The sequence below is a fragment of the Periophthalmus magnuspinnatus genome, chromosome 2, assembly GCF_009829125.3.
Source record: "Periophthalmus magnuspinnatus isolate fPerMag1 chromosome 2, fPerMag1.2.pri, whole genome shotgun sequence".
Lineage (NCBI taxonomy): Eukaryota > Metazoa > Chordata > Actinopteri > Gobiiformes > Gobiidae > Periophthalmus > Periophthalmus magnuspinnatus.
In genome coordinates, this window is record NC_047127.1 from 7,612,265 (window position 1) to 7,629,426 (window position 17,162).

Here is a 17,162-nt window from a genome sequence, read left to right on the forward strand (position 1 = left end):
GAGTAACGTTTGTTTAAATTGAACTTCTCAGAGTAGTTTTCAGACTTTTACTCCCATCAGAGTTAATATATTGCATAGTGTAACAGTTCTCTTACTTTAGTAAAAGTTTTGGTCCCTCTTCCCACTGTGAGTACCTTATTTTCTGGACTCTATATCACTCCGGAGTACAAGATAACTTAAGCTTAAAAAACAAGCTATCTCACTCCAGATCATTAAATCCATTGAATTCTTCATCCTCAGTGTCGCTTCTGAACAATTCTGTCTGCACCAGAAGTAGATGAAGTGCCGCTTCCGCATTGGCTGTCATACTGATACACAAGCCTAGAGTGCCGTCACACATAACGAAGATGTGAAATTATATATTTTAATAATGTCACATATAAGTCGCATCTGAGTGTAAGTCGCACACCCGGACAAACTATGAAAAAAGTGCGACTTATAGTCCAGAGAATGTGGTAAGTCTAAAAGTGACAAAAACTTTATGTTGCCAATATGAAATGATTTGAACATTTGTCCTTCTTGTGCCGCTCCTTCAGATATGATTTAGTTTTTATCATTTTTGACCTATCTTTTGAAAATACCTGATTTTGTGCATTATTTCACGTTGTGCCCTTCCATTTACATTTATGTCAAATTATAAATCAGAAGTTACGTCCAGACAGTGGCCCTTATACTTAAAACTTGTATTTTTTTTATTATTATTATTTTATTTTATTTTTTTTTTTGACCATTTCTTTGTTGGCTTACTTCTAGTTGAGTAATATTTGAAAGTAAAAAAAAAATTAAGATACTTGACTGTGTACAATGTAACCTTTCCTGTGGGGGTCTACTACCTGTCTCCAGAAAATGTTATTGGTTAGCATGGAATGGATGGAAGTAAATTTAGCTCTTACGTATGTGTTCAACACTTGTTTTTATTGTTCAAAAATACCTTCAAAACATGAGGGGTCCCCTTTCCATAGATCTGACCTGTAACTTTTCCTAGTGGCATCCCCTTCTTGTCGCCGTGGAGATAGATAAGAACACTCTTGGCAAAGCAATAATATCTCCATGGAGACAAGCAGGTGGCAGACCCTCCACCAAAAAAGCTGCATTGTGCACCTTTCACTTAAAATCTGTTTTCAAAATTCTCCATAATAATCCTACTGCTACTTTTGAAAACTGAATGGTTTCTTGTCACCTCTCGACCTCTGACCTCCTCCCCCCATGCTAGCGCTAAACGCCTGCCTCTCAGTGTTACAAGGTTAAAGCCTGCTTATCACTCGGCGGGAGCGCGGATCGGGTTGATGGATTGGGTTAGCAACACGCGGTGAGGTGCTAACATTAGGAAGCTCACATCTAACAGGTACAGCGTAAAGTGACAGAGACGGAGGCACACTTCCAGCCGAGTGAGCTAAGCAAGGAGAGCGCTAACTGTATGCTAACAGTGAGGTTTACACTTATAGCTTTACATGTTCTGCTAATATGACAGGAGGATTTTCATTTTCTTCCAATCACTTGTCAATGCTGCTATTTTTGCTTGGTATTCTTAAGGTTCACTATGTAACTTTACACCTCCTTGTCTCCATGGCGATGTTATTGCATTGTCTGTAATGTTCCCCAGTAAAGCATTTATGGAGAAAAGCAAGTGACACCAATGCAAGATAAGTTTAATGTCAAAATGTGCCATATTCCTGGTAAGCAAAAACATTCCATGGAGACAAACTGATGGCGAACACCCCATTGGAAAAGTTACATAGTGCACCTTTAATTATAATTATACACATTTTCTCAATAAAGTTGGTTCATGTGACTATAATTCATGATTTGCTGTTTTACTGGCAAAATACAGTGTAGCTAATTAACTACGTGATATATAAAGCATGTATAGTCCGATAATCAGGAAGTGTACATTAGCATGCTAGTTGTTAGCATTACAGACACTGCAAAACTCCACTCTGATGTTTCAGTAAAAATCAGGTACAGCGCCTTTAATCTTTTCCATATAGTGGGTTTCTTATGGTTTCTGTGTTTTCTGTCTCGAACTGAAACCTGTTTGATTTAGTGAATGCAAGAAACTGCTGACGAGGAACCTAGCTAGTTAATAAAAAGCCAGGTTCAGTTTTTCACATTTTAAAAAAACAGGTACATCGCTTTTAATGGATGTTCTGGTATAGAACAAGAAAAAAAAAATCTAATCTAATCTTTATTATAATTTAATCTATATTTTGGCAGTAGATTGCTAATCATAAGCTTTCATAAATATTACTCCAGTTGGCCACATCTAGGGGGCGCTGTTTTGAACCCCAGTTGTATTTGGGTGCTGTGAAGGAGACGAGAGTTTGAAAATGTGAACTCACAAATATTGCAGCTATTGATCTTTCGGCAGCGTGTTAAACAGAAGGTTTTTAGAGAGAATAGTAGCCGGAATATACCACCAACATGTACATAAGATCATGTTTTTTTTAGGATACAAAACGCCTTATAGCTAGCAGCCACAACATTAGGTCAATATAGTATCGGTTCCACACAAGCTCCTCTTCTGTTTCCTCGGCTTTGATATCTTCACAAAAAATACCTGCGCCGAACGGCTTAACTCCAAGGCTTCTGAGTGCGCGGCTAATCACACGCTACAACATCTGTTAGCAAAGAAGACGCCGTTTTTAAATCTTTTTTTTTCACAATCCGAGAACGCCAAGAGAATGTGCAAAAACTCCGAGCTAAAACAAAGGAGCCAGCCAGGTACAGGAGCCGCGGAAGAGCCAATCCCCGGGTGCACTATGGGAAATTAGCCGTGCGAGCTAACGGGATAGCGTAATCCATGTGCCAAAGAAAGAGAGAGAGAGAGAGAGCAGTGATCCTTGTGGTTTCTCAGAATTCCAGTTTTGTATGAAAAGGATAAGCTGTTAACCTGGATGTTTTTGAAGATTGAAGGAGTTTTTTGCGAGGTTGTGATAGTAACAAAAACAATATTTCCGCCGAATTGGAATCTCAAAGTCAGTGCTTGGTCCAAAATTTTGCAAGAAAATATGATTCCAGGCATAATGTTTGGGATTTGACTAAACTGTGTGCTAAAATAAATAATTTGAATTAGTTAGCAAAAACATGGCGGGGCCGAAGCTCAGTTATCTCCATGGATGTTATTGCTTTACTTGGAATGTTCCGTAATATGCCAATAAATGTTTCTACCTCTACGGAGACAAGCAAGGGGAGTTACCAGACCAAGTTGCAGTTTAGATCAGTGGAGTTCACAATAAAAATGCAGGTTTTCAAGGTGTTTTGTTTGCTTTTTTTTGCAATAATAACACCTGTCATTGACTTGCAAGATAAGGTTAATGCCATGCTGTGGAACATCTTAGGCACAGCAAGAACATCTCCACAGAGACAAGATGACAGTCCTCCTACCAGAAAAGTTACACGGTGTAGTTTTAAGAAAAAGGTAGTATGGTGGGGCAGTGATTAAGATTCACTCAAGACTTCACGACAGGAAAGTCTTGGGTTTGACTCCGAAGGGTGAGGTGGTTGAAGTGTATAGAGACATTTTAGAACACTTTATGATACTCCAAATTTCATGAAAACATTATAACAGATCTATTTCAACTTTCTCCTGCAAATTGTTGAGTTTGCATATTTCTTCTTACTATAACTCTATATGTGCTTTAATTCACAGGCACATCTCTATCTGTCGTGTGGTGTTGGTTCATCAGGCCGTCTCTCACCTAAGGATCACTCTCCTTCCCTTCATCACATCAGGATAATCACATAAGCTGCACACAGGTGTATACGGCTTCATGCCCACTCAGCGATTCAGGAGAAAGCTAACGCAGGAAGAAAAAAGATGGAAACAAGACGCTAAAACAATGTACAAAGCATAAAAAGTTGTATATTATGCAGTATTTCTTAGTATGGGCGTTATATCGATTTCAATATCGGTGATACCAGGGTCTCTCCATAGACTGTATGAAGAAGTGGACCAAGTGAGTGTGACGTCACCCATAGCATTCGACTTCAGTCAAATGAAGCTCATCGTGGCTAGTGGTTATAGGAGTGTATTTGGAGCTAACTAATGTTCATATGTTGATTCATGGACAAAATAGCTAAATAAAAACACCAGCGTCATGTAGAGCAGGTTAAAACAGACATTTTAAGTTTGGTATCGGTCCGATATTGAACAACAAAAAGTTTTGGAGTGAAGACATTTCGCTGCTCATCCAAGCCGCTTCTTCAGTTCTGGTCAGATCACAGGTGGACACTGTCCTATATCTGTCTGAAGGGAGGAGCTAACTACACAGAAACTAACACACCTGTTGTTTACAGTTTCTGTTTGCTAGCTAGGTCTATTGAGCTTAAGTGTGAACTGTACCTGAGTCATATTTTGCATAATCATTCAGGCCCCTAATGGCTGCTCTCACACCTATTAGCATGCTGGCTAGCTCTATTGTTTTCCTTGTTTAGATTTAGGTCTGAGGATAGAGTTATAAATAGGAGATAAATTATGTTTAAGGCTCCTATTCCTGTTCAAAGATGGACTCTGCAGAATCAATGACAGAAGCACTAAACTCTGTTAATCTGAGGCGAGAGAAATTTGTTTTGTTCATAGTGATAAGTGACCAATGAGCTCAAAACACCTCATTCAACTCTGTGATGTCATCAGGTGGTCATCCAGGAAGTGCTCAAACCTCTTATGTTTGTGAGTCCATTCAACCTTTCTGAATCTTTCTGATCACTTCAACACTGAAACGGCCGTCATTACAATGCACTATTCAGCTACATTCAACTGAGTAACTTTTTAACAAAGTGGTGCTTCTCTGAGTAGTTTTCAGACACCATACTTTAACTTGAGTAACATATTGTGCAGTATAACAGTACTCATTCTTGATTAAAAGTATAACAGTACTCTTCCTTGATTAAAAGGTTTGGTTCCTCTTCCCATGGTGATTAAGTCTACAAGTGACAAAATCTTTATGTTGACAATATGAAAGGATTTGAACATTTGTGTTTCCTGCACTGCTCCTTCATTACTCTTGGTAGTAGTTTCCTCGAATACTTCTACTCTTCCGTACTTCTACTCAAGTAATATTATTTTGAAGTAACAGTACTCTTCACTTGAATACAACTTTTGGAACCTCATCTGCCTGTATCTCAACTTATGCTAGCTTTGAAGCGCTTCCCTCTTTGTAAACCTGAACGCCATCTTAATCTCTTGCTACCTTGACACCCCCACCCTCCCACTCCCTCACCCGTACCCCCCTCGCAACCCGCCAACCCCGCCACCGCTGCTCCTACTGCTGAGCTGTTTGTTTAGGAATCCGGGGAATCCAAAATTGTATTCCATCGACCATGCGCGCTATCAACACACAATTATCTGGCTTAATCATGCGGAACTGTGGCCAATCCACCCGGGGCTCAGGAACTAATGACATTGGCGCGGCGCAGGGAACGCTTTAGAGGGACGGACGCGGCACCTGCACCGGCGCGGAGATTGCCGGAGAAAATTTGGTCTCATTTCGCCCCCTCCACCCCCCCTTCCTCCTCCCAAATCACACCTCCCCCTTTCAATCTACCACCTCTCTACACACTCACATCCTGTTTATTCACAAATTCGATCATGTTTGAACGGGAAATATTAGGTTAGTTATAATTTTGGGAATCCATCTTTTTAAGTAAATGTACAGTGAATTATGAAGATGTAGTGTAGTGTTTCAATAGAGTAGAGCGATGTTTCGACAGTTCGACATTCAAATCCACGTGGCTTAGTGGGTAGAGCTGCAGTGCATATGCTGGGCAGGTTATCCAGAGTGGCTTGTTTAGTTTGAATAACTTCACAGGAATTAAAATCTAGTACTCCAAAATTGGACCAAAACCATCTTTTCCAAGTTAAACCAGAGGCAGCAGGGTTTACGGCAAGGTGGCAGAGTAGCTAGCATTGTCGCCTCACAGCAAGAAGGTTCTGGGTTTGACTCCCAGGCCACTCAGGTGTGGAGTTGCATGTTTGTCTGGGTGGGTTTTCCTCCATGAATGTAACTAGGGCTACTCCAGGACTATTGTCTCATACTGAATTAACCTCCTGAGACCTGGTGTCCTCATCTGTGGACAACACATTTTGGATTGTTTAGGCCACAGTGCAAATTTTTAGAAGAACAGCAACAAGAACATGTTCAATTTTGAATATTTCTAAGAGTTTAGAATATTAATTTTTTTGTTTATTTTTATTTTATTTTTTTATTTTATTATTTTTATTAAATTATTTTATTTTTATTTGTTTTTATTATTATTTTTATTGTATTTTTATTTTATTTTTTATTTACTTATTTTTTTATTATTTTATTTGATTAAAGCTTGGGTCTCAGGAGGTTAAGTCAAATTTAACGAAAGTAGGTTATGCTGTTTTCTGATCTATGTTATAATATTGTTTCTTCATCACAAACAGACATGGAGTTGAGTTTTGTTTCATTCGTACATGTTTTACACACAAATCCTGCAAATTTAGGCTTTCTTCTTCTTCTCTAAAACAAAAAAACCCCAAAAAACACTTTGTTCCACCTTGTGATGTCGTGGCAATCACAAGGTGGAGCACTGTGTTTCACTGTGTTTTTAAATTTTATACACCTTCACTAGAATTATTTGGATAATTTCAGCCCTGAACTAAAGGTAGCCGCAACTACTTCTTCATGACATCACAAGCTGGAACAGAGCATTTTGAGCTTTGGAGATATAAACAGATTAATAATAAAGGATTACTCAAACGTGTGAATAAAAAAATAAAAACACGAATCCAGGTCTGTTTTTGATGAGGTAACAATATTGTAACATGGCTTAATGCTCACAAGAGTCAATTTAGCATAATATAGGATCTTTAAAGCTGGATTTAACTACGTCTAAAGGAAATCTCAAAAACTGACTGTTACACAAACGACCAAAGACCTCAAAACATGACTAGGTCTAGATCAGACTAAAGGGCTGTTCCACAAAACTCCACAAGCCAGGCTTAAGTGGACTTGTCTTAAATTGTAAGGTTCCCTGCACCAGTTTCCAATTCTTCCATAGTAAATGAGCCACGAGGGTGATCCAGTAAAGCGAAAATAACAACAAAACAACATCAACTTTGCATATATGACTTCTGTAGAAACCTGCTGCCTGACCTGACTTAGGAGTTACCCACTTTCGCCAACCAAAGGTAAAGTCCATGCACCACCTTTGTGATTCACTCAAAACTAAATCAGCTCCATTTCTAGAGCAGGTCTTAACCAGATCTAAACCAGGACTTAAAGCAGAGCAATTATGCAAAATTTACTTTTCAGAGATTTTAACCACGTTATAGTTTCCATTTCGTTCACTCTTTCAAAGTTGTGTTTGGAGAGATTCATGCAGGTTTGAGCAATTTTTAATCGCTTATTTTCGAGACGCCATATTTTCGATTTACATTTTCTTAATCGACGATACATGAATGATTCGGCAGTGTAGTTATTTTGGTACAAATGAAAAAAAATCCACTACTCACAAGTGTGATCAGGAGTTATCCACAGGAAGGGCCGACAGCTCCACGTCTCCTTGTTGTGAGGATGTTTACGGGCGACGTCAGCTCCCTTTGGGCTTTGCAGTTTTCTAACGCACAAGTCAGCAAACTTGTTTCTTTTATTAAGTCATTTTAGATGAATATTGCGATTTAAAATGTGCAAATTGTAGCATAATGATCCACAGGTGTCAGATTATAGCTATATAGCAGAGAAAAGCACAATAGGTCTTGTTTAAGCACCACCAGAAGAAGCTCATGTTCAATATCTCCCATCACATTTCGATGCTATTCCAATTTTGATACCTGAGTAACACTTGCCGAGGTGACAGTGGATCTGCGAGTGCTCTTCAGGGCAGCTCGCGATCTCGCTGTATAATCACCCCAACAATAGAGTACCAAGATCGGGTTGAGTGACATGACTCTCACCCGTCCACCCCCTCTTTTATTTTACTTTCTGTCACGCTTTCGCCGACTTATTCCAACCGACTTAGAACCTTGGGGGAACAACTCAGTGGTCATAATTATACATCAATACAACATATGTCTCCATCGCGGGTGTCGCCCAAGTGTGAAATGGGTGTCACACAGCGGGAGTTTCATTATGATTGAAGAGGGGAAGGGGGGTATTGGAAGTCTATGAAAATCTATGTGAAATCCTGGAAGGTGCGAAAACAAAGGCATCTCGCGGTAGATCCGGATGGAGTTATCATTTGGGTGGGTTTGCCGTTCCGATGGACAGGAGGCGAGGAGGGCTCCATTGCTTTTTCACACTTTGGGATGGGGAGAACGTACAGGCCGATGATATCACGTAGGGGGTTTGAGTCGCGGTGACAAAAGCAGGTCTGTGTTAAGTTGTCTTTGCCAATAACAATGAGATAGTTCCAAGAATGAGTGGAGAAGCAGGTCGCATCAGTTCAAGCCAGTTGCAAAGTTTGAGTTCTGGTGGAGGGTCAGCGAGAATGTTCCAGGTTTGACTCCCAGGTCACCGAGGCCTTTCTGTGCGGAGTTATTTTCTCCCAAGTGAGTTTCTTCCGTCAATCCAAAACACGCACAATAGGTCAAATCCTCCAGCTTAAGGTAGTCCTAACCAAAAGTAGCTCAAGATCCACAGAAACTGCTCCTGACAGGTTTAATCCAGGAGTACTGAAGATGGGTCAAACGCAGAGGATACATTCTCCTACATGGACAATAAAGTGTACCTTATTACTTGGCGAATATGCATCTTTTGCCAATGTAACTTAAGCGAACCCTTAAACCTGCTCCACGTGATCCTGGTATATTTATCTTGCTATTGTGTACGTAACTCAAGATGTGAACATTAATAACAGATGAATCAGGCGCCTTCTTTCCACCAAGGCCACTCCGGGTTAGCTACAGGTTTGATTGTTGCCAGATCCAGTGACACGAACAGACTAACTACCTAACTAAATCGTAAAAAGGGAACAATTTGTCAAACATGAAATAAATAACTTGACTTAAGGAAATCTTTTTTGCCTCAATATACAGACTTGCGTACCTTTTATGCTAAAGTTAATTATGGTCCCACATGGCGTTGTTGGACATTTTTATTTTAGTTTCTTTTAGTTGATTATACTAAATTAGCCATGTCACTAGTTTTGCCAACGATTATTCTTTGGCTAATTTAAACAATTTCATACTCAGGTAAAGATCATGTGGACTTCAGTGGACGATTTCAATGTAATTATTCAGTTTTTAAAAGACGAAGGTGACCAGAATTTGAAAATGCTGGAAGATTTTAAAGTATTGCTTCATTTTAATATCATTGACTTCATTATATGTCAGATGCTAGCAAATATCCCAAATTTAGATGTACGATTTTAGATGTACGAACGAAATTAGACTGATCGATGGGCAAATAATAACTGTTCTGTCGTAGCTACGGGTACCAACCAAAATCTATTCCAAACCTTGCCCCTAATTGAATAAATTCTCACAAACTAATCAAATTTAGGGCTTAAGAACGCACATTTAGACACACACTCAAAACAGTCGTCTCAGACATGGGTTAACGGCCCCTCACAAGGCATCAAACGCCCTCCGAGGCACCGTATAATCTCCGGTTTCAACGCGTAAATGGGAGATAATACACGCCGATGAATCAAAATGCAGCAGCAGCCCGCGTTCTGTAATTAATACCAGAAATAGATGCAAGATTTGGCAGGGCAGGTCTGATACGGGTCTACGCGATCCGTACCGCTAAGCTAATCTCATCATTTTTTTTTCAATAGCGCTAATTCTCTTGACGAAAGCTTGTTATCTCATTACGATGGGGGCTCGATGGCTTCCTGACATCTGCGTTCAAATGTCGTCTACCAAACGAGAGAAGACACAAATTGAAAAAAAAAATAAAAAATTAAAAATAGAGATTAGACGAGGGTAGAGATGAGTGGGGGGTGGTTTAGTTTGGGTTACGTTTTTGGAAGAGGTGGATTAGCGAAGTCAATGCTCAAGTTAAGATAGCTGGATATAGGCGAAAATAGGCGAAACATCGAACATTTGTCAGATTTTTAGCAAGTGAGTGGTGTTTTCTCATTCGACTGTTCCCATTTACGGCTGAGGTTGCCGTAGTTGACCCCTCACATGGTGATTTGGACGATTTTTATGCGCTGCCCATTGCAACCAGCCATTTTGTAACTGGAATGGGCAATGCAGGTGAAGTGTGATTGCGTTTGAACATCTATTTCAGAGCGTTTAAAAGGGCCCTTATTACGCTATTTTCTGATCGATGTTAAAATGTTTCCCTGTCAAAAACATACCTGAAGTTTTGTTTTGTTTCATTCGCACATTTAACACACAAACCCTGCGTATTTAGCTTAAACGGCTTCTTCTCTTAAACGGAAAACACTCTGTTCCACCTTGTGATGTCACATGGCAATACAGGAAGTGCTCCATTGTGTATTTAAACTCCATACACCTTCACTAGAATCATTTGGAAAATTTCAGCCCTGGAATTCCCAATCTCTACTGAACTAAAGGTATCACTTCATGACATCACAAGGAGGAACAGAGCATTTTGAGCTTTGGAGATGTAGACAGACTAATAATAAAGGGTTACTCAAACATGAATGAAACAAAACACAACTCCAGGTCTGTTTTTGAGGAGGTAACAGCATTTTAACATGGTGTAAAGGTCACAAGAGTCAGTTTTGAGTAATATAGGGCCTTTAAATGATGTAGAATAGAAAACGACTTAAAAATGTTGCCAGATTTGACTTATGTCTCTAGGGTCAGTGTGACTGTTTTATGACTTTTTGTTAAGTTGCTAATTGGGCAGAGACGTTTCGTACTGCAGGCATTTTGACCGAAGAATATACACCCCTTTAAAAGCGCTCACAATACAAAACTAAAATGAAACTGCTCGGATGAAATACAAGATGGATTTGCTCTTACCCCATCCTCCACTTCCTTTACACGTTCTCACAATCCAACATGGCCGCCTGCACTGATAATTCTACCTTTGAGAATAATGAAGATGAGGGAATCCATGGATGAAAGCAAGGATTTTCAGGAGGTCACAAGAGCGAGGAAGATGAGGAGCGGAAAGGGTTGGGAATGGTGAAGTATGTTTTGGGAAAATGTGAGATTTTTTTTCATTTTGGATGTTTATTGCACTGAAAAACATGCCTCCTTACTGTGAGCGGGCTTGCATCTCCACAAACCTGACTCTTATCTGCTTGTTTTCATGGAAATGTTGTTCCTTTGGCTATAATATTCCACAATATTGCACAAAACATATCTACCTCTATAGAGAATGTTCCAAGGTATGTTTTGAAATTTGTATGTTTATGGAGTTTTTATTATCGTGTAGGTGATGCGCAACCTCCACAAAGTTACACACTCTGCCTTTAAATACCAGCTCCATGTATTTTCTGGTGGAGGATTTGCTACCTGCTTGTCGTCGTGGAGATGTTATGGCTTTGCTGAGCGGGATTGACTCTCCACAGATCTGACCTGTAACTTGACCTGATGGCGTCACTACTTGTATCCATTGTTATAAATATGTTTAATGCTATACAGTGGAAGATTTTAGGTGAAGCAAATACATCTCCATGGAGACAAACAGACTAGAAAAGTTGCTTAGTGCGAATTTAAAGGTCGTATACTACACTAAATTGACTCTTGTGAGTTTTAAACCACATCAAAATGTTATCTCATCAAAAACATCGTGTTGGAGTTGTGTTTTCTTTCTTTTTTCTTTGTGTCTGTTTACATCCCCAAACCCCAAAATGCTCTGTTCCACCTTGTGATGTCATAAAGTGATAGTTTTCAAGTTAACTCCTACTTTTTACATTTTGTTCAGTACAGATCGACAATTCCAAACTGAAATCATCCATATTCCGGTGAAGCGTATGAAGTTTAAAACACAGTGCAGCACTTCCTGTATCACCACATGACATCACAAAGTGGAAGAGAATGTTTTCAGTTTGAGCGAAGAACTCAGCCTAAATATGCAGGGATTGCGAGTTAAACGTGAGAATGAAACAAAACACAACTCCGGGTACGTTTTTGACGAGGAAACAACATTATAACAGATCAGAGAACAGTGTAATATGGGCCCTTTAAGCTCTGATACCTTCTCCCACCTTACAGTCGGCTCGCTGTAGTATTTATACACCTTTCCAGCGCTGGTCTCCTGTGTCAGTACTTTCAATTATCGACCACCTCCACGCTAACCACGCTGCCTTTTGTTTGACGGAATTCATTAACACGTGCTAATGTATTCTCCATTCTCCCGTCCCCGCGTGCGACTCCCCCCCCACCCCCCACGTCACCGATGAGCCAACAGCGTTCTCCAGTGATCAGCCCCAGTACTGCACCCTTCTCCCATGTCACCAAATGGAATATGACAGTCTCATTTATTAATATCTTCATCTAGTGTCAAATTGTGATACGGTCAAACAGGAGTCGTCGGGGCGGGACTCGGGAGGAGGACTTTGTCGAAATTAATTAATCATTTGTAATAAAAAAAGAAGAAGTAATTGTCGGGGTAACTATAACGACACTGGGACACTAGATGGTTTGGCCGAATTCAGTTTTGAAATGGAACGTGGGAATGTTTTTGAAGAAATTGTGGATTTTAATTAACGTTTTGGAAAATTTCAACCCTGGAATTGCCCATCTCTGCTGAATTAAAGGTTAAAAAAACAGCTGAAAACTATCGCTTCATGACATAACAAGAGGGATCAGACAATTTGAGCTTTGGAGATGTGGACAGACTAATAATAAAGGATTGCTTAAACATTGGGGGGGGGGGGGGGGGGGGGGGGGTAAGTGTCTTGCCCAAGGATACAACAGCAGTATTCATCTGTAGGACTGGAATCACACTGCCAACCTGTGGATCAGTGCACAAACACACTATGAACTGAGCTACTTTCGCCCCATTATCTTCTTCTTCTGCTCCTACTACCACCTGTATTTGTTTCAGCTACTCTTACTATTAGGCCTACTATAAATACTCCAACTCTACCTAAACCAACCTATTTAGAACTAAAATGTTATAAGTTTGACAAGATGTAGTATTATTTCTACTACTATACTTGTGTAATTGGTACCTCAGGGTGTCGCTGCAGCCCCACGGCCGAACAGGGGTTAAAGAGGAAGCTGGGGGCAGTTTCTGTGAGAGGCCGGGGCGTTTGTAGAGAGAAGTATTACGGCATGGGCCCAGCAAAGTGTTTGGTGAAATCCTGAAGTTCTGTATGAGAAAAATTCGAGATAACTTCCAATAAGCTTATCAGTACTTGGAATACTACTACAACCACCGCTACTACTAATTCTAAGTACTATCATTACTACTATGACTATTATTTTACGTAACAGTCAGCTACTATTTTTACTATTACTACTACTAATACTTTGACTGTTACTTCAACTATGACAGCTTTCAAAAAACAACCACACACAAAAATATAGAAAGTATTTTGAATGCATTTTGTAGAAGTACTACTACATATTTTGTAGTTTTGCTCATTTTTCTACTTCTAATCACTGTGTATATTCCTACTGCAGCCCCTACTGATGCCATTTCTATACTATTACAATTACTACAACTACTACTAAAACAATAACTACTACTACTACTAAAACTACAACTATTACTACAACTACAACAGTTAGAACTATTACTACAAGTACCATTACTGTTACTACAACTAGAGCCACTACTAAAACTACAACTACTATACTTATTACTAAAACTACTACAACTACTAGAATTAATACTACAACTACAACTATTACTACTCCTACAATACTCATCATTTCCTGTGGGTATTTTAACTTGGCTTATTGCTACTATTACACTGAAGACACAACCAAACCATTTCATACAAAAATATCTTTAATATTTTCAGTTGAATTGTGTAGTTCTGTCGGTTGCTTTTGGTCTGGCTCATCTTCTGGGACCTCGTTGCCATGGGAAACCCTGTAGGAGCCCTAGGCTCCAGACACTACAGCTCCCAGAATCCTTTGAGCACACAAACCCCTCCGCCGCGATAAGGCAGCAACCAAGGGAGGGGGATGAAAGGGATGAAACTACTGTACTAGACTGCTCTAGCAGTTTAGTATAGTAGTTTCAGGGGAAGGGGGATGGGGGGGGATAGAGGGCTTTGTTTGAAAAATGTTCGAGAAAACTTCTAGATAACGTCGCGTCCATCTTGTGCAGATAAATAGTAAAGAATCTGTTGCAGTAACTTCGAGATAACGTTGCGTTTGTGTTGCGCAGATGAATAGTAAACAAATTATCGTTAGAAATCCAATAGAACATATAAGGCCGTAGCGCGATCTTTGCGGGGGGAGTTGTTCTTCAACCCTCGGATCCCGGTTGTCTCCACCTGGTAGATCTGTGAAATAAAAAAGTTAAAAATTTAAATTAGTATAAATAAATATGTAGTAATGGTGCTGTCTTGTGGTAGTCTTGCCCCTGTACAGATATAAAAGTCAGGTCATAAGTCCGCTGTGTACTGTCTGCATCGAATTTGAAAATGTTGTATTATCTGATTATCAGAAACTGCATGTTAGCATGCTAGCTGTTGTTCGCATTACTGTCCTTGAAAAACTCCTGGCCTCACCGCGGTGAGTGATTAGGATGCTCAGACTACATAAGGCAGGAGTGTCCAAAACTATGGCCTGGGGTCCATATGCAGCCCTCAGACTTTCTGCTGAAATGGACCAATTGATTATAGGTCATTTTTAAAGCAAATGTAAATTCCACCACTAAAACCTCAATAACATTACATTGCATAGTGATTCAGACCTAAAAATTGATTTCAAGCTTTATTAAAGGTATGGCGGCTCTGTCAAAAGTACACACAGGAATGATCCACTACTCTGTGGCCCTCAGTAAAAAAAACGTTTGGACACCCACTGGCATAAGGTAACGGAGGAACCTTTGGACCACTATAAACATTTTAAAAAGAGCTAGTTGTGTTTTCTTGTTTTAATATATATATATATATATATATATATATATATATATATATATATATATATATATATATATATATATATATATATATATATATATATATACACATGTATTGTATAGTGAGTGCAGGTTAAAGCCAGTGAAGTAGAGCCACATGGGGAATTTGTAATCTATTCGTGATCTGTAGTTTTGCACTGACCTTTGACCCTCAGCTGGATGACATGGCGGGACGTTAGCTTAGTGGCGCTCCCCGTGCCCCTGTGCAGTGCCCAGCACTCATAGACCCCTGTGTCGTTGGAGGTGATGTTTTGTAGGATCACATCACAACCATTGAGATGGGAGTCCCTTGGGTGAACGCGTCCGCGGTAGGAAGGGTGCAGTAACAAAGGTCGGAGGTCAAATACGTAGCCGTCACGTTTCAGATCGGGGCGGACCCACTGGAGTCGCAGCAGAGTGGAGTTGGGGGCGCAGGGGCAGGGGAGCACACACCAGCCTCCAGAGGTGATGTTGATGATTTCTGTGACAGATAAAATTAAGTTAGTGAACATTTTGAAAGAACTTTTTAAAATTTTAATGAGGGAACAGGTCTCACGTCTGCCATCTACCCCGTCTTCAAGTGAAAAAAATCTAATAAAATAAATTTGCAGATGGTAGATGGATAAACTTCCTTATGTGATGTTCTGTGGTTTCCTTGTGGTGTTTCAACTGGCCTACGGCTATAAAATTGTTAATCCTCTGAACTATTTCTTCTGGGACTTAAGTATCTATCCTGTTTTTCAACCTTTTCATTTTAAATTTCAAGTTCTGAATTAGAAATTTCAGATTTCTAAATCTAAGGCTGAGCATCTTCCTAAAAACTGGCTGCCCTGTGCCCTGGTGCCTTCCTCTGTAATACCTTGGGTATTAAGTGATTCTGTCGAAATCTAAGGGAGGGACTACACAGATATCTTCTGAAGAATTGCATTAGATATCTGTGTAACTTATCTCCATGGACATGTTATTGTTTGCTTTTCCTGCGATAACATCTCCATGGAGACAAGCAGGAAGGGATCAAGACAAAGGTACAAAGCAAACAAAATCTGTACAAGCTTTGAGCCTTTTTTTAAACTTATTTTTTTTAGATTTGGACTGACAAATGGAAGTATCAGAGGCATTACTCCATGATTACTAGTTTGATCTATAATACAATAAAAAACATCTATGGGATTTATTTATCGTACTTCCAAATTAAACTATTACACTTTGGGAAGCAATCTTTTATCGTTATTTATATACAGTACCAATATGAACTGTGAAAAAACATACACATTATGCCTAAACTAAAAAGAGGAAGTTGGACACGCCCTTAAGTTTATCACAGTTGGAAAGAAAAACTGCGTCACAAGATTCCTATGCCATAAAAAAACAAAAAAAAACAAAACCAGAATAAAATAAATGACTATGCCCCAGTGTCAATTTTTTGAAACCAAAATCTCTCTAAATACATCTTTGGGCACATGCAGTAGTCACTTATGTACTAGAGTAGAAATAGTACTATAGTAAAAGTAGAAGTACCTGGAGAGTCCCGTTGCGGGGCATGGCTCCATATAACCGGGAGAAAGAAAAGCAGTGACGCAGATGTTCTTGTCATAGCTTTGTCTTTACATAGAGTTTTGAGCAGCTGAGGAATCATGGTGGAGCAACGATCACCAGGAAGAGCACGCTTTATATAGACAGGCCAGGGGGCGGGGTTAAGGGGGGAGGGGCTTAGCTTAAAAAAGGATATGTTGACACACCCTGGAAAAATACAAGAACATTTACTAATATTGCTACTGCTACTATTACTACCATCTTATGATTCAGTTAGTACTACTTTTGGTATTGTTAGGCTACTTACTACTACTACTACAAATATAACTTATTTTTACTATTAGACTTAACAATATGTATAATTTTAAGTACTGTGCAACAACAACTACTACTACTACTATCCTATGATTCATTCAGTACTACTTTTGATATTGTTAAGCTGTTAGAATTAATATGTGTCATTTAGTATCAGTGTTACTACTACTAGCACCACCGTATGATGCAGTCAGTACTACTTTTGGTAGGCAACTTACAACTTATTTTTATTATTAGACTTAACAATATGTGCAATATTAAGTAGCACTACCCAATGCCATTTAACTACATATGAGCAAATATAAGTACAACTACTAGCCTACTACTTACTACCATGCC

The 17,162-nt window shown here is 39.5% G+C and overlaps 1 protein-coding gene across 1 annotated transcript; it reads right to left on the reverse strand.

The window, feature by feature from the left end:
• Nucleotides 1-13,835: 13,835 nt before the first annotated feature.
• On the reverse strand, nt 13,836-16,609 carry LOC117382369 (uncharacterized). The gene is made up of 3 exons (XM_033979538.2): nt 16,494-16,609; nt 15,139-15,456; nt 13,836-14,355 (listed from the first exon to the last, which is right to left on the reverse strand). The coding sequence occupies exons 1-3, from the start codon at nt 16,567-16,569 to the stop codon at nt 14,066-14,068; spliced, it is 684 nt and encodes a 227-aa protein (XP_033835429.1). The 5' UTR covers nt 16,570-16,609; the 3' UTR covers nt 13,836-14,065.
• Between the last annotated feature and the right edge of the window lie 553 nt (nt 16,610-17,162).

Bases quoted from the DNA above. Each gene is read 5' to 3' on its own strand.
- LOC117382369 (XM_033979538.2), bottom strand. From the start codon at position 16,569: ATGACAAGAACATCTGCGTCACTGCTTTTCTTTCTCCCGGTTATATGG. The intron at 15,457-16,493 runs GTACTTCTACTT...TATCTGTCACAG, and splicing joins CCCGCAACGGGACTCTCCAG to AAATCATCAACATCACCTCT. The intron at 14,356-15,138 runs GTCAGTGCAAAA...TTTATTTCACAG, and splicing joins CATCCAGCTGAGGGTCAAAG to ATCTACCAGGTGGAGACAAC.